General features: G+C 30.1%; 2 protein-coding genes across 2 annotated transcripts in view; both read right to left on the minus strand.

The window, feature by feature from the left end:
- Positions 1-26,900, minus strand: part of LOC145835515 (large ribosomal subunit protein eL33-like) — a 199,087-nt gene that overhangs the window by 165,360 nt on the left and 6,827 nt on the right. The window lies entirely within an intron of this gene.
- Positions 5,582-24,626, minus strand: LOC145836994 (uncharacterized). The gene is made up of 7 exons (XM_082944761.1): positions 24,556-24,626; positions 24,177-24,249; positions 12,217-12,310; positions 11,543-11,650; positions 9,289-9,379; positions 7,577-7,641; positions 5,582-6,037 (listed from the first exon to the last, which is right to left on the minus strand). Exons 1-7 carry the CDS (start codon positions 24,595-24,597, stop codon positions 5,914-5,916), a joined length of 597 nt encoding a protein of 198 aa, XP_082800887.1. The 5' UTR covers positions 24,598-24,626; the 3' UTR covers positions 5,582-5,913.

The raw sequence follows: 26,900 nt of genomic DNA on the forward strand, positions 1-26,900 counted from the left end.
AAGTGATCCCACAATTAGCTGTTGAAAATTTAAGCAGTGTAATTTAAAATCAATAGCTACAAAACAACAAACTCTAAAAAAAAATCTTACGTAATTTATTGCTAGCATTAAGTTAACACAAATCTTGATCAATATTTAAAAACTTAACAAATAATTTCTCTCTTAACAAACTTGTATTAGAAAAAGTAAAAAATCTCAACAGAAATGTTCCTTTATATATTAAAAATAAGTTAAATAACATAAAATATTTAACTTAAGTTTATACAGAAATCAACAAGGAAAACAAAATATATAAATAATTTAGTTTATACACAAATGCACAAAAAAATAAGACAATAAAACAATATACTCAGGCGTGTGATTAAAGCACTCAAGTTTCACTTCTTGTAGCAAGTTAATAGAAAATTTTTATAACCGCATTTAAACTTATCTTTTTTTAATTTTTTTAAATTTTCTGGGACACTAGACCAAAACCTTGGACCCAAATACCTAATGGAGTTTAGGCCAAGTCTTGTTCTAGGTCTTTCAGTTATGAAATTTAATTTTTTTGAAAATCTTGTGTTATGTGAGTGAAGAGAACTAGCAAGAGTAAAACTTTTATGCTCAACATCAAATCCAGTCATACTATTCTGCATCAATTTACAAACTTGCAATTTAGTTGCTTAGAAAATATTTGTAACATAATATCTAAAATCATTAAACTAGTTCTAATAAAATATATACAAAACTTTAAAGCTTATATATACAATTTTAAACAAAAAATGTAAAAAGCAACTTGTAGCTGAGTTAATATTCTACAAAATAGGGTCAAACTGCATAAAAGGTAATTTACCCCTATATGGCTTAAGTTAAATGAAATTTAGAACTAAAGTTGATGCTAATAGTCATGGAAGTTAAGTTTAAAGAGTAGATACTGCATTATGGCTTTTTCTTGTGACTTATATTAATTAGTTTAGTTTAGTGTTAAGGCAGGATACTGTTGGTAATGCCTTCCTTTTCTGATAAGCAGTATTTTTCACTAGTTCACTGAACACAAAATAGGTATGTATTTTTTTTAAAAGCACTTTTTTCAACATTAAACGCAAACTAATTAAAAACGATTTGTAAGCTGATAATTTAATTGAGCAACAAAACAAGGAAATTTATAAAAAGTTATCGTTAGTTTTCCAACTAGTTAAATATTTTATGTCAACTAAAAAAATAATTAGGCACAAAATTAAGTTATAAAAGATGGCTTGTTTTTTAATATTTAAGTAATTTTAGTAAATCCAATTAAAAAAATATTATATATATATATACATCAGTTTTCTTTTCCGACTATAAACTTACTTTATAAAGTTTTACGTACTAGCTTCTGTTTTATAAAGAAAATAAAAAAATAGTCTTATTGATTTAAGAAGATGCTAAAAAGCTTTTATTTTGTTTTTTTTAGAATCTACTTACTTTTTTTTATAATGTATTTTTAACTAGTAAAAAAAAATTCTTAAAATTTAATCAGTTTTATTGACATCTGTTAAAAATAACTTATAATCTTTTAAAATCTATAAATATGTATTTTTTTGGTTCCTAATTTTTACAAATTAAATTCCATTAGATTTATATTTTAATTTTAGATCAAGCTATATCCAGATACTGTATAAATTAGAATTTTAACTGAAGCAGCTCTAGGCTTCTTTAAGTGTAGTAGCACAGACTTCATTTACTAAATAAAAGAGTTTCTACAGGGTATACCTCCAACTTAGCTAGTTTAAATATTTTTAAAGAGTTTTAAAAGTCTAAAACAATTATGAAGCTGACTTCAGGCTATATTAAAAAATCTAATTGAAAATTATTTAATTTGCATAAAATATAGATTAAATAATAATGTTGATTTTAAGAAGTTCAAAAATTTACCACTGTAAATAAACGTGCAAAAGTGAATCTTCATGCAAAAATGTTTCTTTGTGCAAAAGTGACCCTTCGTGTATATTTGACTTCCGTGCAAAAGTGTTTTCATGCATATTTGACCCATCCTCATATCCTTTAGTTTAGTTAAATGCAAACTAAAATAGCATTAAATAGTAAAACCAAATTATACAGCTCATAAGTCGGTCTACTTTTTTAAAATAAAAATGACAAACCTTATAAAAAACATTTTAGTGCTTAAAATCACTGACTTTAGGGACTTCTTTAGGTTTTTGTTCTTGAGGTAGCACAGGTAAAACTAGTATTTAACTAATAAAATAGTGTTTTATTTAAAAAAAATTAAAAAAAGATCTAATACAATATATTTTTTATTAAAAGTCACTAAAAACGAGTATTTATACGTTAAATAGAACAAAACTGTAACAAAAAAGTTAATAACTAAAGTTAGTTGTAAAACAGTACAAAAACAACAGAGAGCTTATTACTTAGCTTGTTTTAAAATTATTAATTTTTACTACTTTTTTGTTAAAAATAATTTTCTGGACAGTTAGAATTCAATTTTTTTTCTGTACTATTTTTTTTTACTGTAAATTTAATTTTTTAAGACTAATTTTTCTATATTTTATTGAAGTATTATCAAAAAGTATTGCACAAACTAATTTTTACTTTTTATTAATCAAAAAGTATACTTTGAAAAAAATATTTTGCATTAAATTCAAAGTTAAATTAATAACTAAATCGTAAACATTAAATAAAAAAATATAAAATAATATATTGTACATTCTACAGCTTTGAAATATGATCTCAATGAATATACTCTTCACACGTTTTGCAGACATACTTTTTACAATTAAAAGTAATAAAGCTGTAAATTGTGTCAATAAGTTTTCTGATTTTTAGTCTATTTTAGATTAAGAAAAACACTTTTTCAAAATAAAACATAAACTTAAAAGGAAACCTAAATATATTTTTTATAACAACTAATACAAGTTTGTTATGCATTTTTATTAATTATGTTATAATAAAAACAGATAACTAAACCAAAAATGAATAAAGTTATCTTTAAGATTTTTTATTTTTAGGGGTTGTACTGGTTCCACGATACCAGTCTAAATACATTCTTGTAATAAGCTCTTCTTGTTTAGATCTCTAAAATTTATTGCTTTTATACGTTATATCTTATTTTAATTCAAATTGTAATGTTAATTGTGAACATACATTGTTGCTCACATCATTAAATTTTTGTCTTGAAAAATTTATAAAAAAAAACTACGGCCGTATAAGACTTTTTTTTAGTAAATTCAGCTTGAGCTTTAAAACTTTATTTAGTTTTCTCTCTTATAATTAAAATGTAACTATTTTCTAAATGGTTTTTCAAAACAGATTGTTTTTTTAAATAAATTAAACAAAATTTGAAATATAAAGCAACTGCACATAAAACAAACTGACTGATTTCTAAAAAACCTTTATTACTAATAATAATTTTTCAATTACTGTTTTTTACTATAAATAGCCAAAAATACGTGAAAAACATCAAGTTAAATTTCAAAATATTAGTTTGGAAAGAAATGACCGTTTTTATAAACAATATATATTTTTATACGAATTCTATAAAAATCTGAAGGAAGAGTTTTTGCGAGTAATATTTAATGGTTATCAACTACTTTTAATACATAAGAACTGATTATTTTTCTGTGTTTTATAAATACAGATTAGCAAAAGCTATAGTTTTTAATTCATTTAAGAAATAAAACTACTTCAATAAAATAATGCTCAATAGTATCAAAGTAATATCAACTAATTAAGGAAAACTTGAACTAAATTTAAAAATTTAACTAATTTAATTAACAACAAATACAATTTAAATTTTTTAAATAATAAAAATAGTATAACATCAATAATGAAATACACTAATTGTTTTTAAAACATTAAACAAATTAAACTAGCTAATTTATAAGAAATCTCAAAAAGGTAAAATTATTGATATTTTTAATTAAAACATTTTTAAATGCAGTAAAGCTAACCGATAGTTTAAAATGTACATGCTAAGAAGTTAAAACTAGTATTTATTTTATAAAACAAAATTACTGTACTAAATTTATAAACTAAGCTTTATTATTGATCAAAAATTATTAAAAAATTCCAAGCAAATCCATATTTCAAGATTGTTTGAAGCAAAAATGTTAAACTTAACATACTAAACTAAAAATTATACCAAGTAAATTGAACACATGTAAAAATTAAGAATACCATACCAACAAATATCTTAGAATTTAACAAATAATATTACACTTAAAACTAACATAATGGGTATACAAACCAAATTCAACAGAAACTCAACTTGCCGCCTTTTCTACTGGAGAGATTGCAATTAAAATGCTGTTTTATAAGAATTTTATAATTCTTTGTAATAAAACAGTTTTGTTTGTTTATATAAAGTCATGTTTAAAAAACTTAAATTTTTTTTTATTATTTCTTCTATTTTTAGCTTTTTTCCGTTTCATTTTAAATTTATAAAATTAATGAGCTTATGCGATACATCCTGGGTAGCCTGAGTGGGTGGCAACCCTGACGTTATTGTTATTTTTTTTTACAGTACTCAACGTTGAAACAAGACTTAAAAAAGTTATATTTTAGGCAATAAATAAATCAAGAAAACAGTTAAAGATATTCAGAAAACAAACAAAAGTATAAACAGTCAGAACTAAAAAGAATAACTAAGCATCCAAAAACTATACATGGAATAATAAGTTAAAATTATTAGTCCATTGGTTCAATTTCTAATAAAAGAAGGAACAAATACATTAATTACTATAAGACTATACTATTTTCTACAAATAATGCACACATTATTCAAAAATATTCACAGGAACTTTTAATGTTTTTTTACATTAATATTATACTTTTGTTTACTACCCGGTTCAAAAAGTAAAGACTTTAGATCAGGAACCTTTTACAATAAATTTGAAACTTACACTAGATATTTCAGGCCAGGAAGATAAACACAACGATAAAAAGATTATGGGTAAACTTATCTATTCCAAGAGTTACAAGTATATTAAAATTTCTTTTCAACCAAATTTAATTTATGCTCGTGTTTAAATTAAGTTTTGGATTTTATTTATATTTGCGTCATAAAAAAATTTTCATAATAATTTAACTATATAAAGTTATTTGTTAATAATTAAAAAAAGTATTGTCTCCAAGGAAATATAAACACGACTAGCCACATATTGACTAGAAACAATCTAGAGATAAGTTAAGGTATTCTTTTGATGGTTTTTTATCGAAAAAAACTTAATTAAGATTCTCGCGTCTCTTGTTTTCATTATTCGAGTGTAAACTTGTCATAAAAACATTTATATGAAGTATTTAGTATACTATATTTTAAGAGTTGTCATTAGAATTTATTTTTAGTTATCATTTTAAACTAGTTAACTTTGTAAATATTTGAAACTTTTAAACAAAATTATCTTTTATAATTGTTTAGTAAAAATGTATTCATTTAAATTAATACTGTAAGTTGAAAACATATAAAACAAAATAAATAAATTGCTTTATCCAAAATTTTATACATAAACATTATGTTTCAAATTTTATTATATACAAACACACGAAAAAAAAAACTTGTAACTGAAAATAAAGAATAAAAACGAAAATTGAAAATAATGCAGAAGGTTTAAAAGGTTCAGAATATAAAAATAACTTGAGCTAGTAAATTAACATTAAAATATTAGCTTTAAACTAAACATAATCTTAGTTTTACGGGAATGAGTTGATTTTGTACGATAATTTAATCTATATCTTTAAAATCATATTTAAGTTTGGAGAATATCAAGGTTAACTTTCTAATTGCAAGAAAAAACGGTAAAATAAGCATTCGTTGAATTAAAAGTTTTTTATTAACATTTTTAGCGGGAATCTTTCATAAAAAGAAGGCTATTTAAAAAATCTTAATAATTAGAAACCAGCTCACAAACAACAGCTTTAAACGTAACCATGACGTCATCACATGTCGTAATCGTCATCTTCGTCATCCATGGATGACATGGGAGGAGGAGGGGGCGCGATGAGGGGTGGTTGCTGTAGCGACGGAGGAAAATAAGGGACATGCTGCTGCTGCATGTTGCTACTGAAATATTTTAAACTCAGTTATTTACTGAATGGTAAAAAACTTAGTTTTATAACTTTTAAATACAACTTAAAATTCAACATAGTGATAAAACCAAGTTTGCTTATCATCATTTAGAATTTATTTAATGTATCATTCCATAAAAGAAATTTATTTTTTGCGTTATAAAAATATTTAATTTTTTTTTCAACGTTAATATTTAAAAACATGGTTGCCACAGATCAAGCTGAGAAAAATTTCCTGTTTTTTTACCAATATTTTCCTGACTTTTCTAAATCGAACTTTTAATTTAAACTTATTCTAAAATACATAATCTAACACTTGAAACTATATAAAGCTTTCAATCTAATTTTAATACAGGTTGAAACAACAGTTTTTTGATGAATTCTATCATCAAACTTCCATTACATCACTTGAACCATCTGTGTATGATTGATGTATTTGCAATAAACAGCTCTATGAGCAAATGACTTGTATTATTACCTTAAAACACAGCTTGTCTGAAAAAAGACACAATTTTTAGCATTTCCTAGCATAAATGTATCGAAAAAAACGAAATGACATATAATAAACTTTTACAATTAAAACCTTAAATTTCCACTTATCATTTAGTATAAATTTGTAAGAAATAAATATACTCTTATTTATTTTAAAAACTTTAGTTATTCTACAAAAAATACAAATAATAAGTAAACTTAATCTAGGCATATACCTCTCTTATAATTTATTTTATAAATTTAAACAACTTTGAAAAAGTTATAAAGAGGTAAAGTATACACATCAGTTTGTTACATAAAATACTAAACTAACTGCTTAATTATAAAGAAGTCTTTTACTTAAACAAAAAACACTTTGATTCTAAAATCATGCTAGATAAATTTTTGTGTATATGTCACAGTTTCACTATGGAAGTGTCCTTGCTACTTATCATCAATACTAAAAAGCTTACAAAATCTGCTGTTCAAGTAGGGTTACATGTTCAATATGTTAATAGAAAAACTTTGCAGTTTTAAAAAGGATATTTTACTTATTTATACCAGATGAAGGCATTGGAAATTAAATAATTTTGTAAATTTCTAGGAAAACTTTAGAAAAATTTCTGACTTTAAAGGATTTTTAACTAATTCTTACAATTTGAGGCTTTGGAAAATAAGGAATTTTGTAAATTTAAACTGAAAAAATCTAATTTTTTTCTAAATTTTATCAAACTTCCTGACTTTTTTCAAAACCCCCCATTTTTTCCTGACTTTTGTCATTTTTTTTAGTTTTTCCTGAACATGTGGCAACCCTGTGAAAATGACGTTTTAATCTGCACATTTTTAAAGCAAAAATCACCTTAATTACTAGAAGTTGAATAATTATTTACTAGTAAATGTTTTCAAAAACTCAAACGTACTCATAACCTATTAAATTTAAATCGATTTAATATACTCAGTAATTAATTCATTACAAAGTTTTGTAAACATTATATTGTATATAAAAAACGAGCTTTTGTGTAGTTGTTTGTTAAACTAAAAAAGTTAGATGTTAATTACTTACGTTGGAAATGGATCATCAAAACTTTGCTGATTAGAAGTAGAAGCTTTGTCTTCAACATCATTAGTCTAAAAAGTATTTACATTTAAAAAGTTAATACTAATAAAAGGCTGTTGAACAATAAAACACAATTTCAGCTAAATCTTAGTTTAAATAGTAAGATTAAATTTTTTCTTTCACTTTATGTACTTAATTAAAAATAAATGCCTAATAACTTTAATAAATTAGAACTTTAAATTAAAGTATTTTTTAATTTTAATCTTCATTTCTAAAAATAAAAAAAAACTGAGTAAAAAGACTTTTTTTTTATGTTTTGGAAATTAAAAAAAAAATACTAGACTTTAGTTAATTTTTTCAAAACTTGATACTTAAAATTTACTGTTGTTTGAACGAAAAATAATACGTTCAAAACATGAAAAAAAGACAAATTTATAATTTTAATTTTTTTTGTTTTACTAGATTCTTCTACGAAGTTCACAGAAATATCATTTATTTAAAATACTTCAATTTCTCAATTTCATTACTAACAATTTTGTAATTTCATTATTAAAAGTTGTTAGGTTAATTATTTTATTAAATGACATTGTATGAAAAATTTTTACAATACTTTAACAATTTTTAAGTTTAAGTAAATAAAAATATTTTAAATGTTAAACAACTTAAGGGCATAGGGGGGTTATCACTTTTTTCACAATTTAGTCTTTTTATATTGAGTTATTCTATATCTTTTGAAATGTCATTAGAGTTTTAAAACTCAGTATATTCTTTTAGATATAGCCGATCAAATTCGAAGACTACAATAGCAACCCTATGGGGGGCACAAACTAAAACGGCGAATAACTAGAAATCTATTTCCTCCTACGTTTTTTGAGATAACTACCTAAAAATTTCAGGAAATGTTCCTTGCAATATTTAGAAAATTTTGTCGGAACAAATTTAAAAAATAAAAATTTAGTAAAAAAAAGTTTTTTTTTTGTTTTTTTGTCATAAAAATTTAGTTTTTATTCTTATAAAAAATTTTCAGACAGAATTTTTAATACTGCAAGAAACATTTCCTGAAAGTTTGAGGTATTTATCTCAAAAAACGTAGGTGAAGATAGATTTTTAGTGAAATGGTCTTTTTTGCCTTTTTAGTTTGCGCCTTCCATAAGGAACTAATTGTTGCATCCGACTTTGACCTGCTATATCTAAAAAATTATTTTGAATTTTTTAAATGTGTAAAACGCATCTTGTAGATTAGTAAAATCTATTTAAAATAAGATCAAATTGTGAAAAAAGTGATTTACCCCCATATGCCCTTAATATTTGGTGTTTTATATTCTGATTTTAAATTTTATGTACAGTCATTTCAATTTTGTTCATGCATTTATTTATTTTAATTATTTTTTGTCTTCTGTTAAATAAAAAATAATCTTTAGGTGATTTTCTAACTGTAAGTTTTCTTGGTGTTTTTTTTAAACACACTTGAGTTTTTTTTTTAAATAATCTAATTCCTGTCTCATTAGAAGAATGTAGACCAGTTTACTAAAAACTCATAAACAAATTAGGTGTAAAAGAATGAATTTGAGTCTCCACGTCATATGCAGAGCAGAGATACAAAAATCATACACTTCCTTGTAGTAATTATAAAGCACCAAGAATGGTTTAGTAACAAACCTTGAATAAATCAGCAATTTAAATGAGTATTATTTTTAAAATTTAACTAGAAAACTAACAATACAGTCCTCGTCACTTTTTTTCTTAGACTTTCGCTCGCCTTTAACTTTTTTCGCTGGAGTCGGCTTGCATTTATTATTCGAAGCAGACCTAAATTTTTAGTATGTTTCAATTTCTTTTAAAACTTTTATCTAATCATCACTCAGTTGCTTGACAAACTATCAATACCACATAAAATTTTTAATGCATTTGAACTTTTTTAGTTTAAAATAAATTACTTGTGATACTTAAGTTAAAACACAAACAACTTTTTTATAAGGTATACCAACCTACTATAAAATTATTAACACTTAGATTGAAAATGTTAGTTTTGAAATTGTACAAACATTAATATTATTTTTAAAACAATTATTTATAGAATTAGAAAAAAAAAACTAAAACTTTATATTAATTTTATACAAAACCCTATTTTTTTAATAAAAAACTAACTATCCGACCAAAAAAAAAATTCGACTTTTGTTTTTAAGTGGCAACAGTCTGTATATACATATTATACTGCAACTTAGTTATGCAAAGAAACTTATTAATTTCTGCAAAATGATCAAGAAATTTATCAGACAAAAAGGGACAACCACAGCTATTTTTTAATTAAGACGGACTTTGAAATAAATCTTGATTCAGAGTTGATAAAGATATTTAAATTTTTTTCCAGATTTTTGAAAGTGCATTTTGTTTATTTTACTATAAACAGGGTTCGTGCGCAAAATTTTTTTCATTTAGCCTGACTGAGACCAATTTAGCCTGACATTTTTTCAAAATGAGGAAAATTCCCTTTAAAAGTCATTTTAGGTATTGGGGGGTCTTGATTAGTATTATTGTAGTCTTTGAATTCAACCAGCTTTATCTCAAAAATATTTTGAGCTTTAAAAATTTGCAAAAAGCAACTCATAGCTTAGTTACAACTCATTAATATAAGACTAAATTGTGAAAAAGGTGATTGACCCCCAACCTATACCCTTAACATAACAAATTCAGTGATAAGTTTTAAAATAAGTGTCATATCTAATAAAGTTCTAGTTTGAAAATTTAAAATATATCACTAAACACAGCTGTTCATTTTAATTACACTAAGTAAAAACATTATAACCCGAAGATTTAATAAAAAAAGATGAGCATTGTGTGTTTTATTAAAATTTAAAACGAAACGCTAAAATAACACGAGTATTAAAATAAGTAAAAATTGTTTACTATTGTATTTTGACTAGTACTTAAAATTAATACATAATTATAAATCCTAAACTCTAAATAAATACAGTGACTGATGATGTTGTATCAGATTTAAAAAGCTAACACTTAAATTTATAAAAAAACCCTTAATATTTTGTTCTTGTAAAGAAAAATGAATTGTACCTAAAATTTATACTCCACAAAACTTAGTACTTATATCTTAAAACTAAGTTTTAGTGTTGAGAATATCTCTAATAACTTTAAACAAACAGTAAAATATATCAATAAAATGCTAAGAATTTTATCTAAGAACTATTTGGTATAAAGCCTTTAAATTAGAAATTAAAACAGTTCAACTAACTAAGCTCTGAAAAACATAGCTGATGTAAACAAATTCAAACAAACAGCCAAGTTTGAACTAATTTGTAATGTTTAAACTGTATTTTTTTCATGATTTGTCATAACCATGACGTATATAATCTACTCAAAACATATTAATGAAGATTCTTGAAAATTTTTTAGAGATTCAACAAAAGATTTTCAGCATTTATTTTTACAAATACTGACTGACGTTGTCTTTAATAAGTAAATCTGTATTTAGAAATAAATTGACATCTCAATTTGATCTTAAAAAGATTTCTCAACTTTTTTTAATCAAAAATATTAAAGCATTTGAACTAATAAAAACTGAGATTCTCAAATTTTTAAATAAAAAACTTATTTAGCCTGACGTTTTTCAACTTTTTTCAAAAAAACTGATTTAGCCTGACGCGCACGAACCCTGTATAAATCAAGTTCAAAGTCAGCTTCAGTATAAAAGTATTGAAGAGATACTGCTTAAAATGTGTTTTATAATAAATAAAGTTTTACTTTAAGATATATAGATAGAATATAAAAAATTTATGTACCTAATCAAAATATCATTATTTTACATGTAAAAATTGTTTAAAACGTTTATTCAAAATTTCTCAAATTCCAGGTTTTTTCTTTTTTCGCCTAAATTGTCAAACTCCAGATTTTTCTAAGATTCCAAGGTTTTTGTCAACCCTGTTTATTATAAAAAATTAAATAGTCTTGTAAATTAACCTTTTTCTCTTCGGTTTAGGAGCATCCCCACTTTCAATATTTTCTTCTTCATTTTTCACAAGATCCCTGAGAAAATCGTAACTTTCTTCTTTCATCACAAGTTCTTTGCTAATTTATTATTTTGTACATAAGGCTAATTTGAATATTAAATTTTTCAAATGTTTTAGATAAGGTTTTACTTAATTTAAACACTAAAAAATCTAGTAAAACTGGAATAATTTTTTTTTTTTCTATACTCAACTTACAATATGCAGGTAGTAAACAAAACTGCTAAAACGTTTCGAAGAATCTTAAATTTAAACAATAATAATTACACACTAAATTGAATTTTTACAAAATAATTTATTGCAGCAAAAAGCTGTTTTTCTTTAAAAAGTAATAAAAATGCTAACAGTAAGCGTAAAGCATAATTACTTACTTAAAAAAAAAAAAAAAAAAATACTTTCAAAATAAACCCCTGAAATTAGTGGAAATAACAATAAAAAAACTTGATAACAAAAATTTAAATTTTGCAGAACTAAACTGAACTTATCTTATTAAAAAAAAGACTTTTAAAATATTAGTACTTAATGATCAATATTATTAAAAACAGTTATTACAATAAAATACGCAATATTATAAATAAGTATTTATAAAAAATTAAAATTGTCTACATAAAATTCATCTTAACTAACAGATGAGAAATACTCATAGTTTTTGCCTTTCTTTCTTCAGTTACTTTACCAGCATTCTTTAAAATTTCCGTTAAAAACATTTCAACACACTTGGCTGTAAAAATCATATAGAGTAATGAGTTTAGAGATACTTAAATTGAAAAGGAAAAATTTACATAGGAGAGACGGAAAATTACTTAACTTTAATAATATTTTAGACAATATTATGTTAAAAGGTATCAGAATTTTAAATAACAAAAGACAATCAGTTTTTTTTCTAATACTGCACAGCTTATCAATGTAAAAACTCTTTGTAAACAAAAGTTTTGATTACATATTTAATTTTACAAAAGAAAAATTCTTAGTTTAAACAGTTATTATGTATTAAGTGTAAAATATACTTAACATGTTGTTTTGTTTAAACTTGTTTTAAAATATTTGATGCTTTGTAACCGCTTGGTAGCGGTTTAGAGTTGTTTCTAATTAGGGGTTTTTTTTCTGACTTGTTTACTTCTTGAAGCATTGTGGCGAAACGACGTTCAGTCGTGCAGCCACTCAAGGTAGAAGGTTCTATTCGTATTTCGTGAGTATTTTACATTGATTTGACATTCGAGTTCTATTTCTTGTATTAATTTGTGTTGTTTAATAAATTTTGTAGAAGTTTAATATTCTTTTGATTTTAAATAAGTTGGATTTAATAAGCTCAAGTTTTTATTTGTTTAATTGGTAAGGTTTACTTAGTACAATTTGGTAAATTGTGTAAACGATTATTACTTCTTGATTTTACATAAGCTGGGTTTACCCAAGTTTAAGTGATTACTTATTGATAAAGTATAAGCAGCTTCTAATCTAATCTAAACTTAGTTAATTTAAGTGTAATTAACGTAGAGTAACTTTCAATTAGCGTTGTTTAAAAATTAGCCAAAGCGATTCTATTCTTTAAGCACATCGTGGTTATATTTAAGTGATAGTGCGTTTTATTAAGTTGTCAACTAACTATACTAGTATGAGCCAACCGAATAAGTCTAACAAAGGTATGTTCTCTAAAGAGAACATACGATCGGCGTTCGGTGACGACGACGGTACGCGCAGTAGTGATCGTCTAAGGGAGCTAGGCATTCAGAAAAGACCCTCGACCCTCAATCCCAACTCTTCGCACGACCGTCCTGGCCCATCAAACCAGGGCGGTGCACCAGGCGAACGATATGATGACCCGGACCAGGACCGCACTTCAGACCGTAGGGCCGAAGTAAACCACGACAACTTTAGGGAGTCAGATTTCAGTGCCGAACCAGTGCCAACCAATGAAATTAACGATACAAGAAAGACGGAATTTCTTCGAGCAGACAGTGGCAGGGAAGAAGAACAACCAACGGTGACAACTAATGTGCCGGTGGATCAGGTTGAGCATGTTGACGAAGCTAGACAAGATCAGCTGCCACACCCAAACCAGAATACAGAAGAACTGAAGCGAGAACTTGAACGATGGAGGAAAATTAACGAACAGGCCGACATTGAGCGAAAAATTCAAGAGGAAAAAGATAGATACTACGCCAACACCCGTAAGCAGCCCTTTTCCTCAAAAACAACCCACGACCTTACTATTCATAAGAGACAGAATACACCTGTTTGTCCACCAACGAATCGGGCCCTCCAGACTGCACAGACGCAAAACCCGTCTTTTTCTCCTATAGTGAGTCGCCCTTCTCAGAACTATGTTAGACCTCCAGTAGAACAAAGGGGGCCGAGGGTGAGAGAGAATTTTGTACCGCAAGATCGCAGTCCTATCTACAATACCCACTTCCAATCAGAGGAGAATAGGTATGGCTATGTAGCAGATGTACACGATACACCCCGCACGTCAACTAGCCAATACTTTGGCCCATTGTCAAATGAACTAAAGGCACAAATTGGGTTGTTGAAACGCAATACAAATCAAATGAAAATCAAGTTGCAGCATTTTGAGAGGACTCTGTACGATCATGGTATTCAAACAGACCGAGAACACTACAAGTTGCTCTTACTGCTGGTGACGTGGGAAGAAAAAGATGTTTATTTTAAACAATATAGGGAGGACAATTGGAATTATCAAACGTTGAGAGCTTTCTTAATGAGTGGGCAAGATCAAGCTAGCAGCGTGCTAGCGTGGAGAGCGGAGAAAGACACAGTTTCGAGCAGAGAACTTGGTGACGAAATAAATCACTTCATTTCGGAACTGAGAAACGAAGAAGTGTTGAAAAAATTTGTGACAATACATTTAGCGCCCTCTGGTTTAAAAAGCAAAATCCGGGAAAAGCTGCATCTAAATGGGAGGGAATTTCAAACCGCTGTTAAGATGATTTGCGACGCTGATGACCAAGAGAGAAGAATGAGGGCCAGAAATTTTAATTACAACTATGCCACGAACTCGAATCCTAACAGGCCAGTTCAGGCACAGCCGCAACGGCCTTGGGCCGGGAACAATGATAATTATATTTGCAGCAAGCATCGTGACTTCGGTCCGAGGGCTTACTCATGCCTGGATCCGAGGAGTTGTAGCATGCGTCATCTCACAATGCCACGTCCAAAAAACGAGGACCCAAACTCTTCACAGTGAGAGGGAGAGTGGTTGGGTCTAGATCATCTCACAACACCGCTGTCCACTTTGTAAATAATGCCACCCCCCGACAGGCTACCCCAGCCCAACCAAAACCAACCAGAAATGTCCAAAACGGTATCACAAGTACTCCAGTGGACAAGTCTTCCCCACCAACAAGTAAACAAAAAACGACTCTTCAAATAGAGCAAAAGACATTACGAAATGCGCCAATAGAAGAGGACGTGAGGTTAACGGACGTACCTGAGAGTGACGTGAGACCAACAGACGTTTCAAACAACGACGTGAGACCAACGGACGTATCTGAGAGTAACGTGAGGTCAACTGACGTATCTGAGAGTAACGTGAGACCGACAGGCGGAAATGAGAACACAGATGTTATTTTCGACATTGATGGCAGCTCTCCCTCAGATAGTGAGAAATTTTGTGAGATTCCCAGCACTAAGGGTCACACAATTCACGAAAAGGATTCAGCAATACCGAAATGGACATTCCAACTGACAAAGTTCCCCGCACCTAACCCAAAGAATTTACCACAGAACCTTTTGTTTGTAGCAGAGTTGAATACAAACGTTATATTCTTGATTGATTCGGGCGCAGAGATTTCAATCTTGCCAAAAGAATTAACTAACGGGGTGAATAAATATTTCCAACCCCAAAGCAGAACCATCCAGGGGTTTGGTAATAAGTCTATTCACCCGATTGGAAGTGTAAATGTTGAACTTCGTTTGGGGGAGTTGGATCCGATCAACCACTCGTTTTGGGTGACGGAAGAAACAAGGAGTTTCGGTATAATTGGGTTGGATATGTTGATGGCAAATCAACTAGCTATCTTTCCGTCTTCTGCTAAGCTGTGCAAGGTGGGGTCAGACAAGACAGCAAAGTTGTTTGCAGCCGCTGATTTGCCCACCCCTATAGTCGCTTCAGTTAACAAAGTTGAACTAGTGAGTGAAGAAAACCTTTCTTTAGGGGAAAGGTGTGAAAGATTACTAAGGGACTTTCCTGAAATTACTAGGAAACCGACCTATTACACAAGGCCAAAACATAACCATGAGTTGAAAATAAGTCTTGACAACTACAAAGCGGTGTTGGTCAAAGCCAGAAGGGCGGGTGGCCGACGAACAGCTATAGAAGATCACTTTAATGATCTTCTGGATCGCGGAGTGGTGGTCAGAGGAGAAGGGAGTCAAGGGGCGTCCCCAGTCACTTGTGTACAGAAGAAGGATGGATCTCTACGTATATGCGCGGATTACACTAGACTGAATAAGGCGACACGACCTCTGTGCTACCCATTACCGCGAATTGACGAGCTTGCCTTGATCATCCCTGGTGGCACAAGATACTTTACGAACTTGGACCTAAAAGAGGCTTACTACAGCTTGCCTCTTTCGCCCGATTCACGTCAATGTGCTGCGATTATCGTTCATAGCGGGGTCTTTATACCAAATCGGTGCATCTTCGGTCTGAAGAATGCACCGATGAGGTTCCAGATGCTCATGGAGTGTTTATTACGAGAGTGCAAAGACTTCACTTACGTTTACCTAGATGACATTTTAGTTTATTCGTACAACGAGCAAGAGCACATTTACCATGTGAGAAAAGTCTTGGAATTATTATCAAAAAATGGACTCTTTCTGAATGTGAAGAAGACCACTTTTGGAAAGTCTAAGTTAGAGTTCCTGGGTCACATAATTGGTACAGATGGGATCGACGTCCAAGCCGCAAAGGTAGCAGCCATCAGAGAATACCCTATCCCTATCACACGCAAAGATCTAAAGAGGTTCTTGGGTATGGTAAATTATTACCATGCCTTTGTACCAAAATTAGCGGGGATTACGGCGCCTCTAAGTGAGATATCTGGGGGTCCAAAGAAAACAAATCAAACTGTACTGAAACTGGACGACACCCATATTAAAGCATTTGAAGATACAAAGACTGCGTTAGCCAATGCAGCAACTCTGTCATTCGAAAATCAGAAGAAACCCCTTATCTTATTTTCGGACGCTTCAGATAGCCATGTGGGGGCAGTCCTTGAGCAAGAAGGTGAGAACGGGGAGATGGTACCCCTGGCCTTCTTCTCAAGGAGCATTCCGATACCTAAGCGAATTAGGTGCACGTATTACAAGGAGCTCAAAGGACTGGTGATGAGCATCAAACATTTTCACAGTCGAATTTATGGGAGACAGCTGTTAATAAGATCTGACAATTCGGCTCTTTGTAATGCAGTAAGAAACGAACTGACGGACCAAACTCCCTTGGTTCAAAGGTATTTACAGAGAATTAAAGAATATAATCCGGAAATACGCCATATTAAAGGTGTAGAGAATGTAGTGGCAGACGCTCTTAGCAGACCACCTCTAGCCACGACAATGTATATGGGCCGCTATGAGGCAGACCCAGACTATGAAGAAATAATGTGCTCAGAATCAGAGGACGAAGGCTCAGAGGAGGAGGTCGTAGAAATTGAAGAGGAGATAATCCAACCCGGACGGATCGACAAACGTTCCATAGCTCTCTTGCAACAGAGTGAACCGGACCTAATCGAAACAGCTCGAACATTAAAAAAAGAGGTTGATTTCAGCAAACCAGAGAACGTGGCGGAAATTGTAGAGGTTGGAAATAAAAGAATTATATTGCCTGATCGTCTAAGGCTACAAGCTTTCAATGCCGCTCATCAGGTCCTCCATCTTGGAATAGAAAAGACTATTGATGCAGTAGCCAAAGACTTCTGGTGGCCGACCCTAAAAAATGATGTGACCAAGTGGACCAAAACATGTGTACAATGTCAGGCCGTTAAGGTAATTCGCCACAACCGCCCCAAAGTCGGGTTTTTTCCTGAAAAGACACCCAGACTGAACTTTGTCCACATGGATCTGATAGGGCCTATGAACGTAGTCTCAAACGACTGCAAATATATTCTAACGATGAAAGACCGCGGGACTGGATTTCTCGTGACGACCCCTATACCAAACAAAAAAGCTATGACAGTGAGGGACGCATTTGTACAAAGCTGGTGCAGTTACTTTGGAACACCTCAGGTCGTAATATCAGACAATGGAAAAGAATTTTCCAATCACTTGCTAGCAGACACTTTCGCCCAGCTGGGGGTGGACCACCGTTTTGTACCGCCTTATAGCCCCCAAGGAAATGGCTACATTGAGCGTCAACACAAAACAATAAATCAAGCATTAAGAGCGGAAAAGATAAAAACAAATTGGGCACTGAGATTGCCTATTATCATGGCAAGCATAAATAATACTTCAATTGAAGGCTCACCTTATACTCCCTCTCAATATGCCCTAGGTATGTGCGTGAACTTGCCAGGTCAGATATTTCTTGACGACCTTGACGAAACGAAATTAGCTTATAACCCTAGGGAAACTATGTTATTCTTAAACATCATGTCGATGATCTGTCGTAAGCATCGGCGGTATAAGGAAAGGAATGAATATTACGAACCGTCATTGTTCCAATGTGAAAAGGTTTGGGTAAAACGAACGAACAAAAAAAAATTAAGTACATTATACCACGGTCCATATACGGTACTTCATGCGTCTGAACATTCTATGCATATTCAGAAGAATGGTGGGGTGGTAAAAGTGTCGATTCGCAATGTGAAGGCCTATTTTCCGAGGGAAAACCCCGAGGATGAGAACTGTAGTGAAGACCAAGAAATCAGGTACAATCTAAGAGAAAGAAAGGCAGTGGTCTATAAGGAAGAATCTAGTTGCGATGAAGAGTAATATTGCCTAATTCAACAGCACAATTAGGATAAGTCAAACAACTTATTATGGAACTAATAAAAATGTTAAACAAACGTCTAGTTAGGGGTTAAAAGCAGTAAATTTGATAGAATCCGACAGGCAAACAGTAAAAGTTAAGTACATAGGTAGAAAAATTTTGTAAACATCTAGAAGTAAGACAAAAAGAGAGCAAGGCAGGAAAGCGACAAAAAAACTTGAATAGATTAAAGTGCTAGCAAAATCTAAAAAACTATAAGATAGAGAAGTAGCGAACAAAACTAGAAGAGTTAATCGCAGGAGAGTACACAGTTGAAAATTAAAGTGAAGTTGAACAGTAAATTTAGCGAAGTGGAAATAACTAAAAACAGCAGCTAACAACAAGCCAACTAAACTTGAATTAATAGAGCAGCCACGATGTTTATGGTAATAACAAAACGCACTGTATAACTTAACACGGCTCACTAATTACTGCGTAGCGCTATGTCGAATAGCTAGGATATTTTATTTTATTTCTTTTTTTTTTATTTTTGCTTTTGCGCAAAAACTTAATAAAACTCAACTTTTTATATATAAAGAATTAAACATATTTTTACGAATTGGTACTAGAATTTATCAGTAACATTGCACGAGAATAACGTCGAATTTGGTTGATTAAACAACGGTAATCATTAAAATAACTCTTTAATTATAGGTGTTTGGTAATGATTGGATGCTGCTTGTATTTGTTGCTAAACTGTTTTATTGTAGCTTAACATGTTGAACATCTTTCATATAAAAACTGAGGGTGCTTATTCTAACTTATACTTCTCGTTATGTAACATCTTATAAACTTAGTTTCGATAAGTAGCATCTTACTTGACTTTTTAAGTTTTCTAGTAATTGCTTGTTGGTATTTTTAAACAAAAAAAAAAAAAAAAAAAAAAAAAACATTGAAGTTTATTAAATTACACCTTGCTAAGACTTTACATTGAAATTCAAGTTTCATTTAAAAGAGGAGACTTTAATTCCAAGAATTTTTTTTTCGAAACAATGTTTCAAATCAGTACAATTGAAAAAATCTTTTTTGCTTAAGTACTTTACTAATTACAAAATACTCGAGCTTTTACTGTTTAATGAGTTTTCGTTGATGTCAAAGGAAGTTTAAACTTTATGACTACAAATTTTACAATCTCAAACTCAATGTTTTTACTGCTAAAAAAGTTTTTGTATTGTTAAAGGAAGTTCATGTTTAAATGACAATTCTTTACAACTTCAAGTTTAAAAACTAGTAACAAACTTTTTGCTACATGTTTGTTTTGCTCATTAGATGCTTGTAAGGCAATAGAACGCCATATAAAAATTGTTTACTGCTTATTGTTTTTGAACATAACAAGTTTATTGTGAATGATTAACGTCATTTAATACTTTTTTCAATGACAAACGACTAATAAAACTTATATTTTAAAAAGTGCTGTTGAAATATGGTAATGATTTTTTTTTTGTGGCAAGTATTTTTGGCAGTTAAATTAAAATGTTATAAGCATAGTTTTTTGTATTACAAACTAATTTAACCTAATGTTAACGAGAAATTTATAGTTATGAAACTGCTTAAAATTCCTTTACAACATATAAACTTGTTCAAAATGAACTTTGAACCAATTGTTAAAATTATATAGTTATGACTTGTTATTGTATTATTTTTTCTTCGAAAAACATGTTGTTTTGCTAATAACTGTCAGAAAAAAGAAAAAAAGAACATTGTAAAAAAACTTTCGATGATGATTTTTGTCATTTGTTTTTTGTTTGCATCGAGTAGGCTGCACATACAAATAACTATTTTAAAAATTGTTTGTCTGATTCGATGATGAAGCTGTTCGTCCACATAGCTTTGCTTGGAATGTTTTGCTGTTTATCGAGAGCCTCTGAAGTAGTGATAAAGAGAAAATATAAGCTTCCACTGTGTACAAGGAAAGTGATTAACCGTTTTTATCTAGCTCCACCGTCACCATGTTCGTCGAAGCCAAGAAAACCACGTACCCTGAAGGTTAAAGTAACGCCACCATTAGACCACCGAGTTGAACAGAAGGCGTTTACTTGCAGATTGAAAGAAACAACTTATCGGTGCACAAAAGGTTTCTTCGGAGGGGAATCTTGTATCCAAGTGGCAGAAGAGTTCTCGTCTGTCAGTACAGGGAGGTGTGTCCGAATAGAGTTGACTCATCAATCGGAAGCGGGGACGTTGATACCATCCAACCATGACACTTTGCAAACCAAGAACAGTTTAACGCCAAAGTTTAACTGGTGGTCGACGAATACTATAACGGTGCCGAATATCATCCTCTCATATACAACAGTGCTGGCTGACATGACTGATGGGTCAGTCACACATGCTCTGTTAGCAAATTTAGTGTGTACGGAAATAGATCAAATAACGACATGTGAGGAGGAGGGTTGGAGATTGGTTACCGCGAGGGTAAAGGTTGAAAAGTGTCGAAAGACAAGGGCAATTAATGACGCAGTTTTGGAAATCTTCACGCTGGAGAAGGGAGAATTGTATAAAATTAGTAAATCTAATTTGATTTTTTCGAAGATTTTGAAATGCGAAAGATCCATTCTCGACTGTTTACCTGCAGGCACAACAAACACGTGGTGCACCGCCACGGGTTATGCGATAACACTTCCGGAAACTTATTCGCCTGTCACAACAGCGTCCAAAAGCGTGGAGATACCTGCTAAGCTAAAAATATTAGAAGCTGCGATTGCGAGCTCGTCGTTGGCCTCCAAGCTGGAGTTGGAGCTGTTAGAGGAGCAACTTCAAGAAATGCTGTGCCAGAACAGCCGTGCCACACTCGTGGCCCTACTCGCGGCTCAGCGATCCACTCCTTCAGCGGTGTTGAGCTTATTAGTTGGACGACGGGCCCAAGCCGTATATAGTAACGGAGCTTTGTACGAACTGAATTGCCAGGAAACCAACGCGGTACTGCAGCCGTCGCTAGAGCACAAAGGAAAAGTGGCACGGTTCCCCCTCTTCAACGCGTACCTTGGGTCATCAACGGTGGTGGCCCAATTAACGGAGGAAGGGTACTTGACCCAAAATGTAGCATATTCCTTACACCACACAGCGAAACAGGCCTTCATTTTGGAAGGCAAGTTCGTTGTCTACGAGAATAATACCCTTACCAGTGAAAGACCTGCGCTGGAAAGAATAGTGATTGACAAAAATTTAACAATAGCGGCTGCAAACTTCACATACGCAGAGGAACTGACGCTATTGGATCTTTCAACAGTATCGAAACCTGAAGAGGCCGTAAGTAACCAAGCTCTTCACAACCTAATAGCGCTCAGTACGAGGGATTTCGAGAACCGTGGAATGAATATAAAACAGTTTATACAAAAAGGCCACCTGTTGGATGACGATGCCTTAGAAGGAACCCTCCAGGCCAAAAAGTCGCCCTGGGAGATGATCAAGAGTGTCATGCAGCTAACGAGCATATCATGGACTGCGGTATCGATGGTCGGAGTAACACTCATATGCGTAAAGCTCTTCATAACCAACAAGAGGAGGAAGGCAGCGATAGGTGGGACCGGGATTCCAATGGTAGCAGTTCAAGAGAACAATCTCCAGAGAACAACGAACGTTTAACACGGTAATTATTTTAAAAAAACTATGAACTTATAATTAGGGTTTGATAATTGAGATTTGTTTGAACTGATTTGTAAATATTTTTTAGCATTTAAGTCTTAATGTGTTCTAACCAACTCTTAAGTTTTATAAACGATGTTGATTTGATCGGTAAATGTTTTTTAGCATATAAATATCTTATAGCATTTAAGTTCTATTTTGATGTATGTATATTTTTATTTTTTTTGTCAACCGATGGTTAAAAACTTTAACAGTTACATTTAGCTTATAATTAGGGTTTGATAATTGAGATTTATTTGAATTGATTTGTAAGCATTTTTTTAGCATTGAAGTCTTAATGTGTTCTAACGGTTTGATAATTGAGATTTATTTGAATTGATTTGTAAGTATTTTTTAGCATTGAAGTCTTAATGTGTTCTAACTAGCTCTTAAGTTTTATAAACGATGTTGATTTGATTGGTAAATGTTTTTAGCATATAAATATCTTCTAGCATTTAAGTTCTATTTTGATGTATATATATTTTTATTTTTTTGTCAACCGATGGTTAAAAGCTTTAACAGTTACATTTAAACATTTTGACACTTAAACATAATTTTAACTGATTTTTAAGCATCTTCTTAACGTAACACTTGAAGTAAGGCTAAAAAATTAAGAATATACCCCAGACCGAAGTTTTTTACACCGGTTTTAATTAAGAGTGTCTTTTGTCTGTGTAATCGTCTCTTGTCAGAATCTAAAAGTTTTCATCTAAAGTTTTTAAAGTTTTACGGCTTGTTAGCAAAGTAAAGTTAATGTTTTTTTTCTAAACCGTAGCTGAAACTCCAATTTGACCATTAAAGGAGTGAAAATGTAACCGCTTGGTAGCGGTTTAGAGTTGTTTCTAATTAGGGGTTTTTTTTCTGACTTGTTTACTTCTTGAAGCATTGTGGCGAAACGACGTTCAGTCGTGCAGCCACTCAAGGTAGAAGGTTCTATTCGTATTTCGTGAGTATTTTACATTGATTTGACATTCGAGTTCTATTTCTTGTATTAATTTGTGTTGTTTAATAAATTTTGTAGAAGTTTAATATTCTTTTGATTTTAAATAAGTTGGATTTAATAAGCTCAAGTTTTTATTTGTTTAATTGGTAAGGTTTACTTAGTACAATTTGGTAAATTGTGTAAACGATTATTACTTCTTGATTTTACATAAGCTGGGTTTACCCAAGTTTAAGTGATTACTTATTGATAAAGTATAAGCAGCTTCTAATCTAATCTAAACTTAGTTAATTTAAGTGTAATTAACGTAGAGTAACTTTCAATTAGCGTTGTTTAAAAATTAGCCAAAGCGATTCTATTCTTTAAGCACATCGTGGTTATATTTAAGTGATAGTGCGTTTTATTAAGTTGTCAACTAACTATACTAGTATGAGCCAACCGAATAAGTCTAACAAAGGTATGTTCTCTAAAGAGAACATACGATCGGCGTTCGGTGACGACGACGGTACGCGCAGTAGTGATCGTCTAAGGGAGCTAGGCATTCAGAAAAGACCCTCGACCCTCAATCCCAACTCTTCGCACGACCGTCCTGGCCCATCAAACCAGGGCGGTGCACCAGGCGAACGATAGCTTTATAAACAAAGCAGAGCAACATTTATTAAGTGTAAAAAACTATGATTTTACATATTACACAGAACGTACTATGTATATTTAAATATTTTTGAAAATGTTTAAGAACTGATACAAAAACTTTCAAGAAAAAATTTGATTAAATAAAAAACCTAAGATCTTTACTAAAGTTTTGAGTACTAAAATGAGTACTAGTACTAAAATGAGTATCAACAAAAAAAGTTTTGACCAGCCAAAACGTTCCACTAAGTTAGGTTACTATGACTGGAAATTGTACAAATCAGCTGTTTAAATATACTTAAAATACTATTTAAAGGACTAGCTTAAAAATTAAGATATGTTGTTGTACTTTAAAACTAGTAATATTAGAAAAAAAAAAAACGTTTTTTAATAATTTAAAAAAGTACATACAAATAATCACAGGCACAGATTGAGCAACTTTTCCAATTTCTTCATCAACCTGCATGATTTTCTTTATTCTTGCCTGTATGTTAGTATACTTATTTATCAACAAAACAATATAAAGTATACAATACATGTTAAAATACAACAACAAATTATTTTTCTTTATTTCAAGTTTGAGTAAAAATAAGGATATTAACATCAAGACAATCAATGAAACATAGTAATCAAATATTGTTAAAAGATGGGTGTTCAGAAAAACATTAATGTTTATTTATTTTACAATAAGTTTTGTTTCATTGCCAAACTATTTAAAAATATTTGTATTTCAGCAACTGATAACCACTTTTTTAAATTTCATTGTGGTAAACAAGACTTTAAAACTTACTGGAGGAAACCTCGAATTGTACTTTTTCTTTTTTGAACCCATGACAAAACTTAACTTGTATTAAAAAATCTGAAAATGAAAAACCATAATTATATAAATTTAATTAACAAAAAATAGAGAACGCTTTAATAAAGAACAACTTGACTTAAATATCAATGGTTCTGGAAAATTAATTTGCTATAAACTACTAGTATACAAACATTTTAATTTTTGAATATAAACATTGCAGTACTAAGTTTTTTTTAATGCAAGAATTAAAAGTAACAAGGAAAAATTACTACAGCTAATTATTAAACTTTCATTAGAGGCTCTTCTTAATAAAACAAATATAATTAGTAAGTTTTTAATGTATGATGAGCAAAAGCTTTTTTATCTTTTTATTTTTTCATCTTATCATAGTCGAATTAAAACTATAGTAGAATTAATAATAAAATTTTGTGACCTAATTTTTAGTAAGACTAGTATACAACAAGTACTTTTAACAGAATTTCAAAAAACTATTATGTAATTTGAACAATAATCCTGTGTAATCTTTTCAACTAAATGCTAAATGTTTAGGACTGAATAGTTTTGTAACTTAGTGATCAAATATGTTCAATTAGTTTTTGTTGTGTGATATAAGAAAAAGGTACCTAAAGTGTGCACTGTAGTGTGTACATAAACAAATTAATTAGACAAAAAATTACTGAGCTACAAAGAAATAATTAATATTTATATAATTACAACTATTTTAGATCACACTACACAAACTTACTTCTTTAAAATGCATAGATTTACTACAATAATTCTAGCTAGAAAAAGTCGTGCTAACAATTTGTTCAATTTAAAATCATGTTTATAAATATATGATACAAAAACTTTATTATCAGACAATATTTTTGTTATTTTAAAGGGTTTCAAAATAAGGGTTTTATATTTAATGGTTTTGTAATTAAGTAGATTGAAAATATCAAACAGTAAGATGTACTTTTGCATAACAAGTTAGATAAAGGACACATTTATGTTCCTTTAATCCAGAGTTTCTCAAAATTTTTTTTTAATAAGACCTTCATTAAATTTATATACCATTTGCAACTTAATATCAATTGATTATTCATTTTGTTTTTTATATTTTATTACACAAAGCTTTTCAAAACCATACAAGATTTCTTTGTCAAGTGATAAATTTTAAATGAAATTTAAAAAATTTTTTGTTAAGTGAATTGCTTAAAAAATAACTTTAAATTATTACGTATAAATAAATTAAAACAAATACAAAAATTAGAGATTTAGTAATAAAAACTAAAGGTATGTTTATTAATAGATTGTTAATAATTTTGTTTTACCATTTAATGCTACTTGTGTATTTAAGGTCGCTCTTCCTCAATCAATATTGATTCCAGGCTGTAGAGTTCGCTTTTCTTACATTGTTTTAAAATTTTAAAGTTTTGAACAATATCAGAGTTTTGACAGGATGTGTAATTAAAAAGATGTTCAAATATTGCGCTGTTTTTATCTGTTCTGCAGTGGTCTGTAATTCGTCGGAATATTTGCAGTGATGTTTCTCCAATGTAAGAGATGCTCTGATATGCAGAGCAGGTATATTTATAAATAACATTTGCGTCAAACACTTTCAAGCATTTACTTTTGTTGCTGAAGTAGTCAGAATCCTTTTTGCTGGTGTAGGCCAATTTAATATTAATGTTGTGTTTTTGAAATATGGATGCTATTCGTTTTTGGAATCTTATTGAACAACTACCAACGTAAACTGTTGTGAAATAAGCGTAGTTTTTGGTTTCAGTTTTCTTTTCATTTTTTGTGTTAATATTTTTATTTTGTTTAAATGTTGAATTGTCGATTTTGTGAGCTTCAAGAAATTTGTTGAATTGGACTCTATAAGGTTTATTGGATACTGATTCTTGAGTAATAAGTTTTTTATTTTTACAAGTTCATCTTTAAAAGCGGTAAAATTTGAGCATATATTAAGTGCTCTGTTTAGATAAAATTTTATTAAACCAAGTTTCCAAGATTTAGGACAAATACTAGTATATTGCATTATTAGACCTGTGTCTGTTGGTTTTCTGTACACATTTGACAAAGAAATCTAGTATGGTTTTGAAAAGCTTTGTGTAATAAAATATAAAAAACAAAATGAATAATCTATTGATATTAAGTTGCAAATGGTATATAAATACATTCAAAAACCTTCCTAAAATAGTACCTTCATTAAAGAAATAAAAAAATTATGGCCCTTTCAAACTAGATTTATCAAAAAATTTCCTTTAAACACACCACAAATAGATAGACCTTTCTTTTTTTTGCTCTCCACCAAACTCAAGAATATTTAGTGTAAGTTTCAAATTATG

This window comes from Thalia democratica, chromosome 5 (genome assembly GCF_965202585.1).
Source record: "Thalia democratica chromosome 5, ktThaDemo2.hap1.1, whole genome shotgun sequence".
Lineage (NCBI taxonomy): Eukaryota > Metazoa > Chordata > Thaliacea > Salpida > Salpidae > Thalia > Thalia democratica.

Excerpts from the sequence above, each read along its gene's own strand:
- LOC145836994 (XM_082944761.1), bottom strand. The coding sequence starts at position 24,597 with ATGGGTTCAAAAAAGAAAAAGTACAATTCGAGGTTTCCTCCA. Across the intron at positions 9,380-11,542 it reads CCTAAACCGAAGAGAAAAAG|GTCTGCTTCGAATAATAAAT; the intron begins GTTAATTTACAA and ends CTAAAAATTTAG. Across the intron at positions 7,642-9,288 it reads AAAGTGACGAGGACTGTATT|ACTAATGATGTTGAAGACAA; the intron begins GTTAGTTTTCTA and ends AATACTTTTTAG.